The 15,780-nt window shown below is 39.2% G+C and overlaps 2 protein-coding genes across 3 annotated transcripts in view; both read left to right on the forward strand.

Moving 5' to 3' along the window:
* The first annotated feature begins 6 nt into the window (after nucleotides 1–6).
* On the forward strand, nucleotides 7–12,085 carry nln (neurolysin (metallopeptidase M3 family)). The gene is made up of 13 exons (XM_050052940.1): nucleotides 7–172; nucleotides 627–877; nucleotides 2,398–2,546; nucleotides 3,040–3,144; nucleotides 3,358–3,460; nucleotides 3,561–3,721; nucleotides 6,221–6,356; nucleotides 6,875–7,241; nucleotides 8,809–9,010; nucleotides 9,115–9,301; nucleotides 9,390–9,518; nucleotides 9,756–9,892; nucleotides 9,983–12,085. The coding sequence occupies exons 1-13, from the start codon at nucleotides 132–134 to the stop codon at nucleotides 10,124–10,126; spliced, it is 2,112 nt and encodes a 703-aa protein (XP_049908897.1). The 5' UTR covers nucleotides 7–131; the 3' UTR covers nucleotides 10,127–12,085.
* Nucleotides 12,086–12,213: 128 nt separating this feature from the next.
* erbin (erbb2 interacting protein) overlaps nucleotides 12,214–15,780 on the forward strand; it is a 68,801-nt gene continuing 65,234 nt past the window's right edge. The window contains exon 1 of one of the 2 annotated variants that reach the window (XM_050052938.1): nucleotides 12,214–12,852. The gene's annotated coding sequence lies outside the window, so the exon portion shown is untranslated. The remainder of the gene's footprint in view (nucleotides 12,853–15,780) is intronic. The other variant, XM_050052939.1, reaches the window with a different exon arrangement.

The raw sequence follows: 15,780 nt of genomic DNA on the forward strand, positions 1-15,780 counted from the left end.
ACATTTCAAGGGAGAGGGAGCCCACTGTTTCTACTGCTGCTGCTGCTACGCTGTGTGGACGGAGCTGTAAGAGGAGGAGAAAGTGTTTTGTGCTGGTGTTTTTGCCCGGATAAACGCATGAAACCGCCGGCATGTGTGTGTTAAGAGTTGTAGTCTGCCGAGCGCATTGCAGGTATGCTTCAGAATAAATACACCGCTAAATATCTGTCATGTTTTGTCTGTTTAACATCTGTTTAACTTGCTACATGTAACTGCTCTTAATTTGTAATTGCTGTGTCCTTTATTTATCACCTGTTAATCAGAAAAAATGTGTTTAAGCGATAGCTCTCTGCTCTTGACTATTCAAACAAATTACTGAAATGCTTTTAAGTTTTGGCTGCCATTTGTCATAGCTGCCTCACAAATTAATCCACGCTGTTATGAACCTGTTTTGAAAGGCTTCCGCTGCCACGCTGTGAAACTGTACACTGAGTGGACGTGGGAAAAGGTCACCGCTTAGCATGGAAAAAATGCAGAGCACGTTTCAAGTGCGACCTCTAAAGATTTATTGCTTACAGTAGAACCACCTGTTAAATTCAGTCTGAACTGTAATACTGTTATAGAGTGACATGTGTAATTCTTTACAGCTTTTCTAGATCTCTCTTGAGAATGACCATCCAGAATGGCTCCGTGATATCTGCCAGAGACTGCTCTCAGGCAGGGAGTAAGAGAAACACACTGAGATGGGACCTGACCCCAGGTGACATCAGGACCAGGACTGACAGCCTCATCAAGAGAGTAAAGGCGGTCTATGATGACATTGGATCTCTAAAGATAGAAAATGTTTCAGTTGAAAACACCCTGAAAGCCTTGGCTAATGCCAAACTGGATTACGCATGTAAGTCTTTAAGGACAACTAATAATATTCTGAATTTTTCTTGTTGTCAACAGTCACATAAAAAAAAGGCCAAAATCAACAATGCGTTTCTGATAAGTATAGTCTGTGTAGCCTCTGTGTCATAGAGCTCCATAGTTGTCCAAAACTGTTAAAAAACATCAGTGCATGGCCCCTGTAGTTTTTCTGTCTCAGTCAGTCCAATATCAATTCCAAACCTATTAGTTATCATCTGATGTCAATAAAGCCACTAGGGGCAAGTGCAGATATTTCAGGAGATACGGTGTAGCCAGCGGGTATCCAGCAGGCCTCCAGGCATTGCACCAGGCTTTGAAGCAAACTCTGGCCAAACAGTAGAATTAAATCCATCATGTGACGCCTTGCGGCCCCGAAAGACTGTTTCCCATAGACTTACATGGCGAAAGAGATGTCTGTAAACCAGTGGATGATTTTTATTTAGTGTCACAAACCCTACAAAATGACTCGTTTTACTTTTGGAATTTGATCTATCAGTCCGATAACATTTAAAAAGTACAGGAGAGAGTGAAACGATTAAAAATGCTTTCCCCGTTCAAGTTAGCGGAGCGCTAAACTGCAAGTAGCCAGCTTGGCCTGCAGAAGTCTCTTTTGCGCCTCCTCTTTAGGCCACACACTGCAGAAGCAATGCCAATCATCCAAGTAATTTTATATGCAGCAGTTGGACTTTTTTTTAGCTTCATGCACTACAGAGCAGCTTTCATAGGAATGAGCTGGTCCCTGCCTCCAACGCTGCATCCAGTTCTCTTTACACATCAATGATATCCAGGCTAAGACTTCCTGTTCCATGCGCCGCTCATTGTTTTCAGTTTGATTAGCAACTGAAGACAGGTTCAGACAACATTTCGCCTAACCTCTACAGTATCTATCTTCATCAGACTGTAGCTGATGGGTTCCTCAATTGCATTTCGGCCAATGTGTTCCGCTTCTTTTGCTCTTTACACTGACTGTTTACTTGCAAGCAACCAAAGCTCGCTCAAATGTGATTGGCCAAAACTACTCAGACTACAAACAAAAAAAACCAGATGCTTTCGATACCAAAATTTTGTGCCGTTGCCTGTAGATTCTGCATTCATATTCAGATATCTGTTTATAGAGATCAGTCATATAAAATTTACACTACAGCACCAAATGCGTATTAATCCATGTCTGAAAATAGTCCCCAATGAACACTCAATTACTTCCTGGTTGAGTAAAGTTTGCTAAAAACTGCAGTGCCCAGCTGTTTTAGGACAACACTGAGCCTTTTTAAAAATTATACAATATATTTGAGATCTGTTTTTGAACTCATGGTTAAGTGTCACAGACAGCATAGGAAAGAGACAGACTAACACATTGTTGGTTTTTGTCTTGTTTGCAAGCAAATTGTATATTAACATCAGCCATTTTTTTTAAATTAATCAGCTATTTTTCACAATACATTTTCCAATGTTGCACATATCATATTAACATCCATGGTGTCTTTTGTGTTTATTCTGTTCCTTTAGCATCACTCCATGTTCTTGATTTCCCTCAGTATGTTTGTCCTTCTAAAGAGGTTCGGACAGCGAGCACAGAGGCAGACAAGAAACTGTCTGAGTTTGATGTGGAGATAAGTATGAGGGAAGATGTGTTTCAGCGAATTACTGCCTTGCAGGTATGCCTCATGTCACATCCACTTGAATATACACATCACTCACAACATAAGGGAAGGTTCATATAAGAACAGCCCTTTAATCAAACCTCTAATCAGCTAAGATAATAACAAGGTGCCAAAGTTATCTTAACAGTAAAAGATACACATTTGAAGCTAATTAAATTTTATCTGTGAAAATGTAATGCATTTATCACATTAGTTATGCCAGTGGTTGATTTGCACATTTTATGTCAGCCAGGGCAACAAATGATAGATGTGCATGGTGATAAAGGATACTATACCCACATTTGACCCCACCACTGGTTCCTATTTAGCATGGGGAAGAAATTGAATCTGATATATTTAGTGTTAGCCAGTGCCATGTGTTATTCCACTCAGGACTGTCAGGCTGACATCCTGCAGCATAAATAAAGTGGAATACATTTAGCAAAATGCAAAGTATGTCTGCCTATATGAAGACATGTGTTTAGCTTTTACAATTATTTTTTGACAGAAAAAGGTCCAGGACAAGCTCTCACCTGAAGAAAAGCGATTCTTAGACAGACTTGTGACATTAGGCAAGCGGAAAGGACTGCACCTGTCTAAAGATGTACAAGAGGTAATGCGATATGTGATATGATTATGAAAGCTACTAAAGTTTTGACATTGCAGGTGTAATACATTAAAGAGTTTATGTGTTAAAAGACAAGTCAGTCATCTCTAAAGTGATAGCAAGTACCAGTCTTTTATTTTGAAGTTTCTCTGCTTTTAATTCTTGAAAAATCATGTCAAACCCCGGAAATCAATTTGACTGCTCCTTTTCTCTCCCAAGGAAATAAAAAGAACCTCCAAGCTTATAAGTGAACTCTCCATAGAGTTTAACAAGAATCTGAATGAGGACATGACGTTTCTTGTTTTTTCTGAGCAGGAGTTGAGTAAGTTTATTTGCATTAAACTCAGTCTGGTGGACTGTCTGGTATTAGAAATATGCTTTGATATTGATTCTCATGTATGTTGTTGTTCTCTTCTGTTAAGGTGGGCTAGCTGATAGCTATCTCAATGGACTGGACAAGTCAGCAGATGGGCGGTATAAAGTGACACTTGAATATCCCCATTACTACCCCCTGATGAAGAGATGTCACAATCCTGAGACCAGGAGAAAGATGGAAACAGCTTTTCACAGCAGGTGTAAAGAGGTAACTGGAATCTGATCCTAAATCTGTGTGTCCTTTTCACCTCTCTGAACACAGCAAGATCTGTTTTTAACTTCAGTTGATGCATCTGCACCTGCAGCTCAATGTGTTTACATTCACTAATTACCAGTCTACTGTATATAGAAATTACCTCTATATGGAGCTTGCCATTCCTGCGCTATATTCAAATTGCCTACTTACAGTGCATTCAGAAAATATTCAAATTCCCTTCAGTTTTTACACATTTTGTTCTTACCTGCTGGAGCCTTATGCTACAATCATTTAATATTTCCCTCATCATTCTATTATCAATATCCCATAATGACAAAGCGTAAACAGGGTTTTAGAAATGTTTGCTCAATGTGGTATCAACATACACTTTATAAAAATATGAGATGTAGCCAACGTGACGTCACCCACTGGTTTGTGGATTCTTCAGTATTTTGGCAGTCACCATCTTGTTTTGTTTTTTTTTGTTTTTTTTGGAGCCAGAAGTGACCATATTATTATTATTATTTCTGCTGTAAAGTTGACTCGCTTTTTGAGCCAGCCTCAAGTGGCCATTTGAGGAATGGCAGTTTTTGGCACTTTCGTGTTGGCTTCATTTTTCAGCCTCAAAGGTTGTTGCGTGGCCATTGAGTGGAGATTATTGAGGGATTTTTTTTGTTTTTCGCATAAGGCTGTAAAATAATAAACGGTAAAAAAGTAGGGCTGCACGATATGCAGAAAACATCATATCATGATTATTTTGACAGATATTGCATTATGAGTCAAAGTTTCAGTGGAAATGGGCATTTTTGCGTTTCATTTTTACTGTTAAAAAAAAAAAAAAATCTAAAATCATGAGGGGACTGTACAAAAGAAGCATGATCCCTTATGTCTGGAATATGATTTGTAGGCAGGGGCATCTCTGTAGCACCACAATTCTTCATTTACAACACATTTGACACGTTTTACCTTTATCAAAAAATTGCAGCTCCTTTGATCTTGATATTGCATTTTGCCATAATGTGTTTTCAATAATATTTCGATTAATTGCACAGCCCTGGAAAAAAGTGAAGGAGTCTGAATACTTTTAAATGCACCGTACACACAAACATATCAAGAGACATGATGCAAACATGTAATTCAGCCTTTATTGATCTCAGCCTCACTGTTCATTGTTGACTCTCCTACAGCCTTAGCAGACCTGTATTAAATTACTGCTAATGCAAACCAAACATTTCCTGCTGCTGTGAGCACATTAAAGGCATTCAACTGGTGAATCACAGCAACAAGTTGGGCCAGCCCAAGTGAGCAGTTACATGAGAGTCATGAGAGGTCACAGGCTGTACAACTGTGAAGTTTCCAGCTCCTTGGAAAGTGTCCTGCTGTTGTGTGGAAAGCTACTTAAGCCATGTGCAGTTTGAAATCACACAGAATGATGGACAAAGTGCGCTTATTGACTGACTTTTTACTAAAGCAATACTCCACCCCCCAAAATACACACCCTGTATAACGTCTAAGTCCTGAAGAAAACTGTGTTTTTCTCCCATGCCTCCAGTGAACGAAGAATCCAAAAACTGAAAAAATCCTTGATAAATTGTAGTCATTGAAGACCTCGTTTAACATCAGCAAAACTATGTCAAAACATCCGTTTACAAACGCTCACACACACCTCATGCAGTAGTAGTGCATTTTATTTTATTTATAGGCGCCTTTCAGAGCATTCAAGGACACCAAGTATCAGTGTAATGTATCAGTATAATCCAAGCGTCATTTATCCAGTCGTATGCCCAGTGCTTCCCAAATAGACAGCCCTCTGATGGAGAACTGAATGGAAAGTGAAACCTAATGCTCTCTTCAAAGCCAGGCTCCATTGGCAAAAACAGTCATTTTACCTCACTTGACATGGGAGCTGCTGGTCTACCACTGCCTCTATTTGTAGTGTGTTTTTTGTCATTGTGTGACTTTGGTGAATACGAACCAACCCTTCAAAACACCAAAGTCGAACAATAACACAAACTAACTGATTGGGGCAGTGGGCAGTGGCTCCTGTGTTCAGAAAGGTAAAAATAATGTTTTTGTCAATGGAGTGTGCTTTTGAAGAGAGCATAGATTAACTTTCACTTTCAGTTAGGTTTTCCTCTTTTGGATTTGTGGCTCACTGCAGGTATGCCAGAAAAACATTTTTCTTTACAAACTCAATGTAAAATGGGGTGAGTGGTCATTTGAGGGGTGGAATATCCCTTTAAAATATTGTGAGTTTGTTTGGCTGCACTGTTAACACATACGCTAGTTACTTCTCTATTGAATTTGTGACAAAGAAGCTGCTCAATGAGAATCTGCTAGCATTAGAGCTGGAAGTATTACACCACATTTGCTGTTAATACCAGTAACCACCACTGTTGCTTAATCAACGGGGACTGAAGTCTTAAGGATCAAAACTTTATATGTGATATTTTGTAAAATGTTCTTACTGTATACATTAGCTGATCCATATAACTTATTCTCTTTGTCCAGGTAAACACAGCAATCCTTGAACAATTAATACAGCTGAAGGCAAAGGTTGCAGACTTACTTGGTTACAGGAGCCATGCGGACTATGTGCTGGAGATTAACATGGCCAAGAATGCAAGCAACGTGTCTGACTTCCTAGGTATGACACCTTTGACATGCCACGTCTCAGGCGCACACGCATACACACACACAACACGTGTGTAATTTATGATGAAGACTCACGGCATCTGATAACAGCTTTGAATTAGAAAAAGAAACTTCATGGGACAGATGGATTGGACCCAACTAGACGAGAGAAATGCAACACCTCATGCCTGTTGTGTGTAATGTCGTGAATGTTGCACTACATGCCTCTCATATGTAGTGTAACATGATGTATGGCTCATGATCATGGTCGTATATCACAAAGTGAAGAGAGTGGTTAGTATCTTCTACTATAGCACAAATAAAAGAATATATGGAAATTAATATTGGAAGTCTGCTTTAATTGTTTTAGGTTTAAAAATGTTCCATACTGATTTGTTATATCACATTAAATGACTGCAGTCATTAAATCATCAAATGAATTAAATAAATCAGTCATATGTGTGTAACTAAGCTATGTGTCATTTGACCATAAAGATTTATGAAAGTTTATATTTTTTCCCCACTTTACAGACACATTCTATGAAACACTGAAGCCCATTGGAATCAAGGAGAGGAAATATATTCTTGCTCTAAAGAAGCGGGAGTGTTTGATGAAGGGCTACCAGTTTGATGGACAGATCAATGCCTGGGATTTACCCTACTACATGAATCAAGTGGAGCAGTGCAAGTTCGCAGTGAACAAGGACAAACTGATCGAGTACTTCCCACTCGACGTGGTGACAGAAGGACTGTTTGGTATCTACCAGGAGCTGCTGGGTCTCAAGTTCACAGAGGTGGAACACACTCATGTGTGGCATGAAAATGTCAAGCTTTATTCAGCCTGGGACTCTGAAACAGGAGAGGAGATTGGCCAGTTCTACCTGGACTTGCATCCAAGGTAGAGAATGTATCACTTTAGAGTTTTATTATTAATTATTCTGCTGATTATTTTTCCAATTCTGTGATTAATCATTATGTATTCAGAATTATGAAAAATTGTTTTGTCTCACCAACAGTTAAAAATCCAAACATATTCCATTCATTATCACATAAGACAGAAAAACAACATGTCTTTACAGCTGAGAAGATCTTACAGGGAAATTTGTGGCATTTTGAGATGCAAGGTTTAATCAATTAAAAAAAAAAAGTTAACAATTATATTAATGGCCCACTAATTTGTGAACACAAAAAAAAAGTCAAAATTCTCTAACTCCAGCTTCTTAAATGTGGATATTTTCTGGTTTCTTTACTCCTGTATGACAATGAACTGAATAACTTTGGGCTGTGGACAAAACAGTCATCAGGGCTTTGGGAAACACGAATGAAACTTTTTCACCATTTTCTTACATTTTATTGGCCAAACAACTAATCCAGTAATCAAGAAAATAATCGACAGATCACTCAACAATGAAAATAATCTTTTTACAGCCCCAGTGGCATTTGTGCCTGAAAAATTACTTTAACTTGAACCCTATTTTCCCGTGGTTTTGTGTCTAAGTGACTAATAGGAACAACAATTTCCATATCTGTTCCAGAACTGAGCGAGAGTGCTGCAAATGGCAGCGACGTAACGGGCTGCAGTGTAACCACTCAGGGCATTTGTGCACTGTTAATTTACATCCACTAAAAGTGTTTGTTTTTGCCACTGACAGGCTCATATTATTATAAGTGTCTGACAACATTATGGAAAGGATCCCTACAGAGATAGAACATTTTGTTAAAGACACTTTTCGTTTAACTGGAAGCAACCCTGAAATTGCTATCGCTAAACCAACCAGACTGTATTTAAATAAATAATACTTTTATCACTGTAAAACACACTTTATTTAAAGTTGAAAGAAACAAAAAACTCAGAGAAGCTGCCTTGGTTCATGTGTCCACTGTTCCAGTGATTAAAATAAACCCTTAATTCACCCAGCTAGATGTTAAAATATCCTGGCTCTATACTCGCTAAAATGACTGTTTACTGGAGTAGAGTCTGGTGTATTTGCTGGTAGCTGTTTCTGGGCTGTTGCTCGTTAAACAAAAAGTATGCTACTCTTAAACCTTTCCATAATGCTGCCAGACACTTAAAATAACAATCTGGACATTATCAGTGGCAACAACAAACACTTTCAGTGGGCATAAACTGACGATGCACAAATGCCCTGAGTGATTACATTGCAGCTTGTTTCACAGCTGCCAGGTGCAACCTCGCGCTAAATACCGGACCAACTTCAAAACATGTTTCCTCCATTAGTCACTTAGTAACCAAAACATGGGAAAATAACCTTAACCTTTTATTGTTAATTTGATTGACAAATAGCTGTGGATCAATTTTCTGATCAAGTGTATCCACCATCAAAGGAAACTTCTAGGAAACTATCAGTGACTAGAGCCCTTCATCTTTGTAATGTCAGTTATGTGAGTGTTGATGCTCTGATTCAGCCCCGCTGTGTGACATTTGCAACCTTATCTTCCACTAGGGAAGGAAAGTTTGGCCACGCCGCCTGCTTTGGGCTTCAGCCCGGCTGCAGAGGACCTGATGGAAAACGCAGGCTTCCAGTGGCGGCTATGGTGGCTAACTTTACCAAGCCCAGAAAAGGCTGGCCCTCGCTCCTCCAGCACCATGAAGTGGAGACTTATTTTCACGAGTTTGGACATGTTATGCATGAGCTCTGCTCCAAGGTAGGCCACTGTCCACATCGTCAGTGGTTTGATGTGATTTGCATGCTGTGTATTGTATATTAATTAGAACGATAGAGCTCAGACTTTTCCTGTGTTTGTATCAGACCACTTTCTCAGAGTTCAGTGGAACCCAGGTGGAGACAGACTTTGTGGAGGTGCCTTCGCAGATGCTTGAGAACTGGGTTTGGGAGAAGGAGCCGCTGAGAAGAATGTCTCGCCACTACAAGGATGGCACCCCGATCCCAGACAATCTGCTTGACAAACTGATTGCATCCAGAGTCGCCAACACTGGTCAGACACTCACAGAAAAAAACTCTGTGGAATTTTTACAGAGATCAAGAGTCTCTGTTGATATGTTGACTTGTTTGTCACTCTTCAGGAATGATGAACCTGCGTCAGGTAGTCCTCGGTAAAGTGGACCAGTGGCTACACACCAGCCCTCATGCAGATACAGCTGAGGTGTTTGCAAAGCACTGCAAGGACATCCTGGGTGTTCCTGCTACACCAGGTCAGTTACAACATTAGCAAGATTTTTTATCATTGATTAGAATTGAGAGTATTCATTTAATCATCTCCTATGAGGACAAATAAATACTCAAATCGCTGAGTTTGAAATACACTAAATGCTGTGGGCAGGCAGGGTTTGTGTTTCATTTCATCATAATACAGTTCATTTTTTGGAATGTGTGTTAATCATTTGTAATGAGGACCATTTGATGTGATGATCAAGATCTGTCCCCTGCAGGCACCAATATGACGGCCAGTTTCAGCCACTTGGTTGGAGGATATGATGGTCAGTACTACAGCTATCTGTGGAGTGAAGTCTACTCCATGGACATTTTTTTCAGCCGTTTTAGAAAAGAAGGCATTATGAATCCAAAGGTGGGTGGGATTATTATATCCACTTATATAAACATACATCTCACTTCACGTAGAAAATGTCCTTATCAGTACATGTGTGCCTTAACACAGGTTGGAAAAGAGTACAGAAGGGTGATTCTGGAGGCTGGTGGCTCTGTGGATGGAGTGGACATGCTGAAAACCTTCCTTGGACGTAGCCCATGTCAAGATGCCTTCTTTCAGTGCAAAGGACTAATTAAGACACAGGAAACATAAACGCTGTAATTTGATATTTTCTTAAAGAATCCTTTTATCGAAGGAAGGCATATTTTAAGTTTTTAAGTTGTAAAAATATATGGATTTACTTGAATTGTAATATTACTGTGTTTAAGCTTTCTACTCGATGATTTGCACCTGTTGTATTTGTTCAGATGTACAGTAAATTGTGGAGGGTCCTCATGATAGTATGTACAATAGGCTTTTTTCACAGCAAACTTTTTTTTATGTTTTGTTTTTTTATTTTCCAGGTCATGGAACACGGGTAAACCTTTTACTAAACATGCGTAGATATGAACCACCCCCCGATTAAATACTTTAAACTGAATTAGGCCATGTCGTATACACAGTGAGGAGGTGTGCATATGATTTAAATGATCCTGCCAAGCATCCTCAGAGAGCTCCACTCACAGGTCCCTTTCCCAAGTAGTTTTTGTTTCATCCCAGGATGTCTGTTTTAATTCTTGTATCACTGTGTAAATTGTAGCAATATGATCTGTCTCAAGGGGCTCCGCTCTAAAATAAAATCTAATTGTTGTCTGGGTATTGGGTTAGACAATGAGGGATACTATTTTGGCAAAACTACTGACTGAAAGGGAAGCTACAAAAATGGGATCTGGGTATGATATGGTCTTTAGTAAGGGCTTTAAAGGAGGTAAATGTCTTGTCTGTAAAAAGATCACAGAAAAACACCGGTCCATTTCTATGCCAGTAGTAAAATTTGTCATCTGACACAGATGGTGGGTAGAATTGATTATTTGCTACTGGAAAAAGACCACCAGCATATCTTAATCCAAAATGCTTCCCAAACTGTAACCTTGTCCTGAGTGAAGCTATGACCCTAGGTTTGTTAATAGGGATTCATGATAATCAACATGTCATTGGTATCGGTTGATACTGGCTTTAAAATGAGCTCAGAATTGGCCAATATGCTTTTTCTTATTTTACACAATGAGTAAATATTATATACACTGAAAAGCATTGTATTTCATGTCTCCATCTGCTGGTGGGCCATCATGATAGGAGTGTGCATGCACAATATGATGTTAATTCCACCACATGAAACAAAAAGGTAGATATATTGCTATTGGTTATGGGCCAAATAAGTTGTTAAATATCGGCATATCGGATATTAGCAAAAAAAAATCCATATTATGCATCCCTCCTTGTTAGTTGTATTTTATGGTTATGCAGTGGTGGAGAGGTGAGTATTGGTAGAGGATTGGATGAAAGTTTCATGTGAACCCAGTTTGGGCCCTATTTATTGTCATACATAGATACCCATTAGAAACTTTCTAACCTGTCATAGCAAGAAAAGCACAGGTGTTACTAATAAGAATTGATGGATTTGTAACATTCAAGTGTTTCAGTAAGCTGTGGCAAAAAACAGCATGCACAATAATCATTACACTGAAAAAAACGCTACTCTAACAAAAAAAAAGGCCTATCACTTCTGGAAAGTGAAATAGCATTTTCAGAAATTACCTAAGGCTGTTGTAAAGTCTTACATTCAATACAGGGTTTGTAAACCACATAGTAAGATGGTGTACAAAACCTTTGTGTTAATGCCTGTGATAAATCTGTATCAGTTACCTCCTTCAAAAGAATTACTGAAATATCTCCAGAACCAGAGGAGGAAAAGGTATTGATTACCATATTGTGGAAGAAGGAGAGTTGCTTATTTTGGGGACCTATTAAAATTCCCCTGCAAGAAATAAAGTTATATATATATACACCAGGGGGCGCCATATGATAGCAAATGCTGGTATGTGAGTTTAACATAGTAACGAAAAAACAATGTTACCGCTGGCATAACACTTTCTATGCCGAGGATTACTATTTCCTTTTATTTAAATAAAATAATGTACTCCTTACTATCATGAATCGTCAAACTGGTGTAAATAGTGCGAACACTTGTATATGTATACATGTAGTTTGTTTAAAATAAAATATCTTGTGTTTTGCCTGCCTCTATTTGTGCTAATAACCTATCATTGACATAGTCAGAGAGGAAGAATGTTCTTAAGCAAAAGGACGAGGGGATTGACTGAAAGTGTCTGGGTGAGACAGTGAAAGCATCATCACGGGGGCTCGGTCCGTGTAGCTGAGAAGGCGACTTCTGGTGGACAGCCTACTCCTACATGTAGGCACAGAGGTCGAACAGAAGAAACCCACAGCTTCATGTTGCTCTCGAACAGCCTCAATGTAGCTTCACTCGACTCTGTCAAAGCTGCTTGGTGAAACGAAAAGGAAATTATGAGTGAAAACATCTGGGTGCGGCGTACTTTAGATGAAAAGCTTTCGCTCTGCCGGAGGTCGATTTTTGCCTTTTGTATTTCCTTGCTGAATGTCGTGGACATTTTGGATTTTTAATGCTCTGTGTCGTCAAGTCTTACCAATTAAGGACCATTTTTCTGTCGTCGGTTAGTTTGTTTGAGTAAGGTACATACTTTTCAGTGTGAAAACAATTGAGGACGACAACGTTAGACAACTTGAGGACGGCTTGCTGAGGAGAATGTGCGTACTGGGCCAGCTTCGAGCTGCTCTTTAAGGGGGTAACATTAGCTAGCTGCTAGCACTAGCAAACCCCTTACTGAACTAACGTTACCTTCAAGCAAATCTGTGAAGCTAGCCAATGCCCACTTCTCGACACATTTTTTGGATAGTACCACACTGCCCATAACCTGGACATCATTAAATGAGACGCTGACTCGACATTAATTCAGGTAAGTCTCTTTGTTTGCGCAAGTTACTGCCTCTGTCTGTGGGGCCCCATAAAACATGCTAACATCACAGCTAGCTGCGTAGCGTAGTATCGCCGAGTTCCCATTCTGGTGCTGTCCAACTTGAGCTTTGCATTATTTCCTTCAATTTTAACACTGAAATGATAATGTTAAAGCCCTTTCTTAGTTGTATCAGGTTGGTAATGGTTGTGGTTACGTTATGTTCAATTATAATATTGTGTTTTGGATGGTAACAAGAGATATAAGCAGCTGTCTGTATTTTCGGTCAACAGCTGTACATGGCTGCCTATTTGCGTTGTTGCCTGGCTGCCTCTTATCTATTCGCAGACACCAGCATATCAAGTATAACGCAGTCAAGCACATTTTAAAGTATCAGTCAAAAGCGTGGGTATATTTTACTGTCATCGTCAATATCATTAACCTAACAGCTGCACTGCAACAGCAGCAGCAGCAGTCACATCTTTTGTTGGGGAGCACCTTCAGCGCTTCGACGGACGAAGGATTAGTGTGCTGTATACTCAACATATCGGCGTTTTCATTTTCTCACCACTTCACTAATCAGATTACTATACCCACTTAACTTCACTGTAAGATAATCCTGTTAAGATTTGAGATCGATGCGGGGCTAATCTCAGGGTTTGAATTTGGGGAAAATTAGCAGGTCCATCAGTGCCCATCGACTTCTTTTATTTTATTTCTGTCTGTTAATCACATCTGTGGGAAATACTGTCAAGAGAAACACCCTAGAGAAATCTCAGGAAACCATGAAGCAAATAATGTTCAGGTGAAAATGAAAGCAAGCATGTGGTTATTTATTTATTTATTTTTTAACAAATATCTAGATTACATCCGTGAATGCTGTGTGGTTTTGACAGCATTGCATGCATGTCTGGTAGGTTATAAACCAAAAACCAATGTGATTGTAAACTGAGTTAGACATATTAATGGATCTCATTAGATTTTCTGATATTACAACACAATACAAATCTATCTGAACCAACCTGTGACAGTAGCAGGATGGACTGCTGCATGTTGCCAAAGACAGTATAGCCTATAGTATGTTCAGCAGGGCTGGAAATTCGCACCAGCCACCAGCCAAATGCTGGTAGAAAAATTCAAGTGGTTGCTAGATTTGCTTCACTCATCAGCCAAAAAAAAACCCAATGGCAATCTATTGAGTGGTTGGTAAATTTTAGGATCCACCAGCCACAGTGGCAGGTGGACAAACAGTTAATAATTCTAACCTTGATGTTAAGATACAAACTCTGCAAGTATTTATACACTATGCTGATGAATGTCTTCCAGCCTGCTTGTTGAAATACAGAGGAGGCTTCTGCTGCCTTAAATCTCAAACCTTGAATTGGATGATTGGCATTTTCATGTAGTAAAACAAACACAGTATCTGATAAGCTGTCAAAGGCCACCCTTGCTATTGTAAAATGTAAACAGACCACATCATCTGCCACTTGTCATTGTAGTAGGCCCATGATCTGAGAGCTGCCGGCCAGCTGTTTGTGGATGATTATTCAGTTATTCATAATACTGACTGATGATATGCATACTTTAACATTTCAGTGCCTGTTATGATATTTTTCTACCCTCTTTCCCATATTCATTTAATTAAAAGCCAATATTGTGATGCAAGACTGATTTTTCAATATATGCACTACGTAGCCTACATTACAGAGACATGCACAGAGTTACTACAGTGGTATGTTTCCATTAAGGTGTTGAAAGCCTGTGTTGCTGAACATTTAAGTTCCTTGTATGATCATTTACAACACACCTTATCTCTAATGGAAGATAAGGTTCACTCGAACAAAGGCGCTCTATTTCACTGTTCTTTTCTCACACTAGTTCCAAAATAGTGTTGTTACAGCACACTTGCCTAACAGCTTGTTGTACTACTTAGAGACGGAAAGAAAGCAAAGACTTGACAATAGCCTTCAACAAAAGCGGCAAAGTCATGTTTCCTTATCTTCATTACACACCAAAAAACGTTCCTCTGGCTTCATAATGGTTAATCCAAAGCCCATAATGCTGCCATTGTAAATTATTCCCATATCTCTATATCATACTTTGAGTCAGACAAATAAAACTCTTGAGGGATTAAACGTAGGTCACCCAGGTTAAAACCATGTTTTTCCAAAACAACCCCCAAACTGTTTTGTTCAACAGTTCAAAACTCAGCCTAGTTTTCCTTGACAGGAATACCTTTTAAAAGCCTAATGAAATGGTATCTTTACTTCCTGAAGGTGATGTAATTCCTGTTAAAAAGGGACACAGAGAGTGATCCTTCTGAGCTGTGAGCCAATGGGAATATCAATTTAAGAGAGAAGAGGGTCAGAAGGGTGGGATTTCTTTGAAAAAAATGTACTTAATGTACTTTTTTTTTCTAAACACAGTGCTGTGAGCAGATGTATTATGTGATTATGGCTGCGACTGTAGGTGTGTTTGACTAATGACACTTTATATCAGACAGGAAAGCTTTTTTTCATCTTCTTCAATATTCCAGCTTGTGTGACCATATAAGTGCACATTTCCTCTCCCATCTTCGGCATGTCTGGCCTTGAACAGATTCTTATGCTTTTTCTACCCTTGTGGTGAGAAGGAAAGAGAAATGTGGTAGGGCAATGTGTCAACAATGAAGCTGTTGACATGGACTAAAGAACATGTGTTCAATGACTAAATACTCATGTGACGTTGATGGTGTGTTACGAAGGTTTAGCAAATGGGAGAGAATGTCATCAAATCAGGAAATGAGCCAGTGTACTGTGGCAGTAGCCGGTTTTCTGTGCTGATGACACATTAATCTATTGGCAATTGTTTTCATGTCATCGTGTCAGCCAAAGCAAAAGTTAGATTAGTTTAGGTTACATCTTTAGTTGGTTACCATAAGATTGTTCTGAC

Source organism: Epinephelus moara, chromosome 9 (assembly GCF_006386435.1).
Source record: "Epinephelus moara isolate mb chromosome 9, YSFRI_EMoa_1.0, whole genome shotgun sequence".
Classification (NCBI taxonomy): domain Eukaryota; kingdom Metazoa; phylum Chordata; class Actinopteri; order Perciformes; family Serranidae; genus Epinephelus; species Epinephelus moara.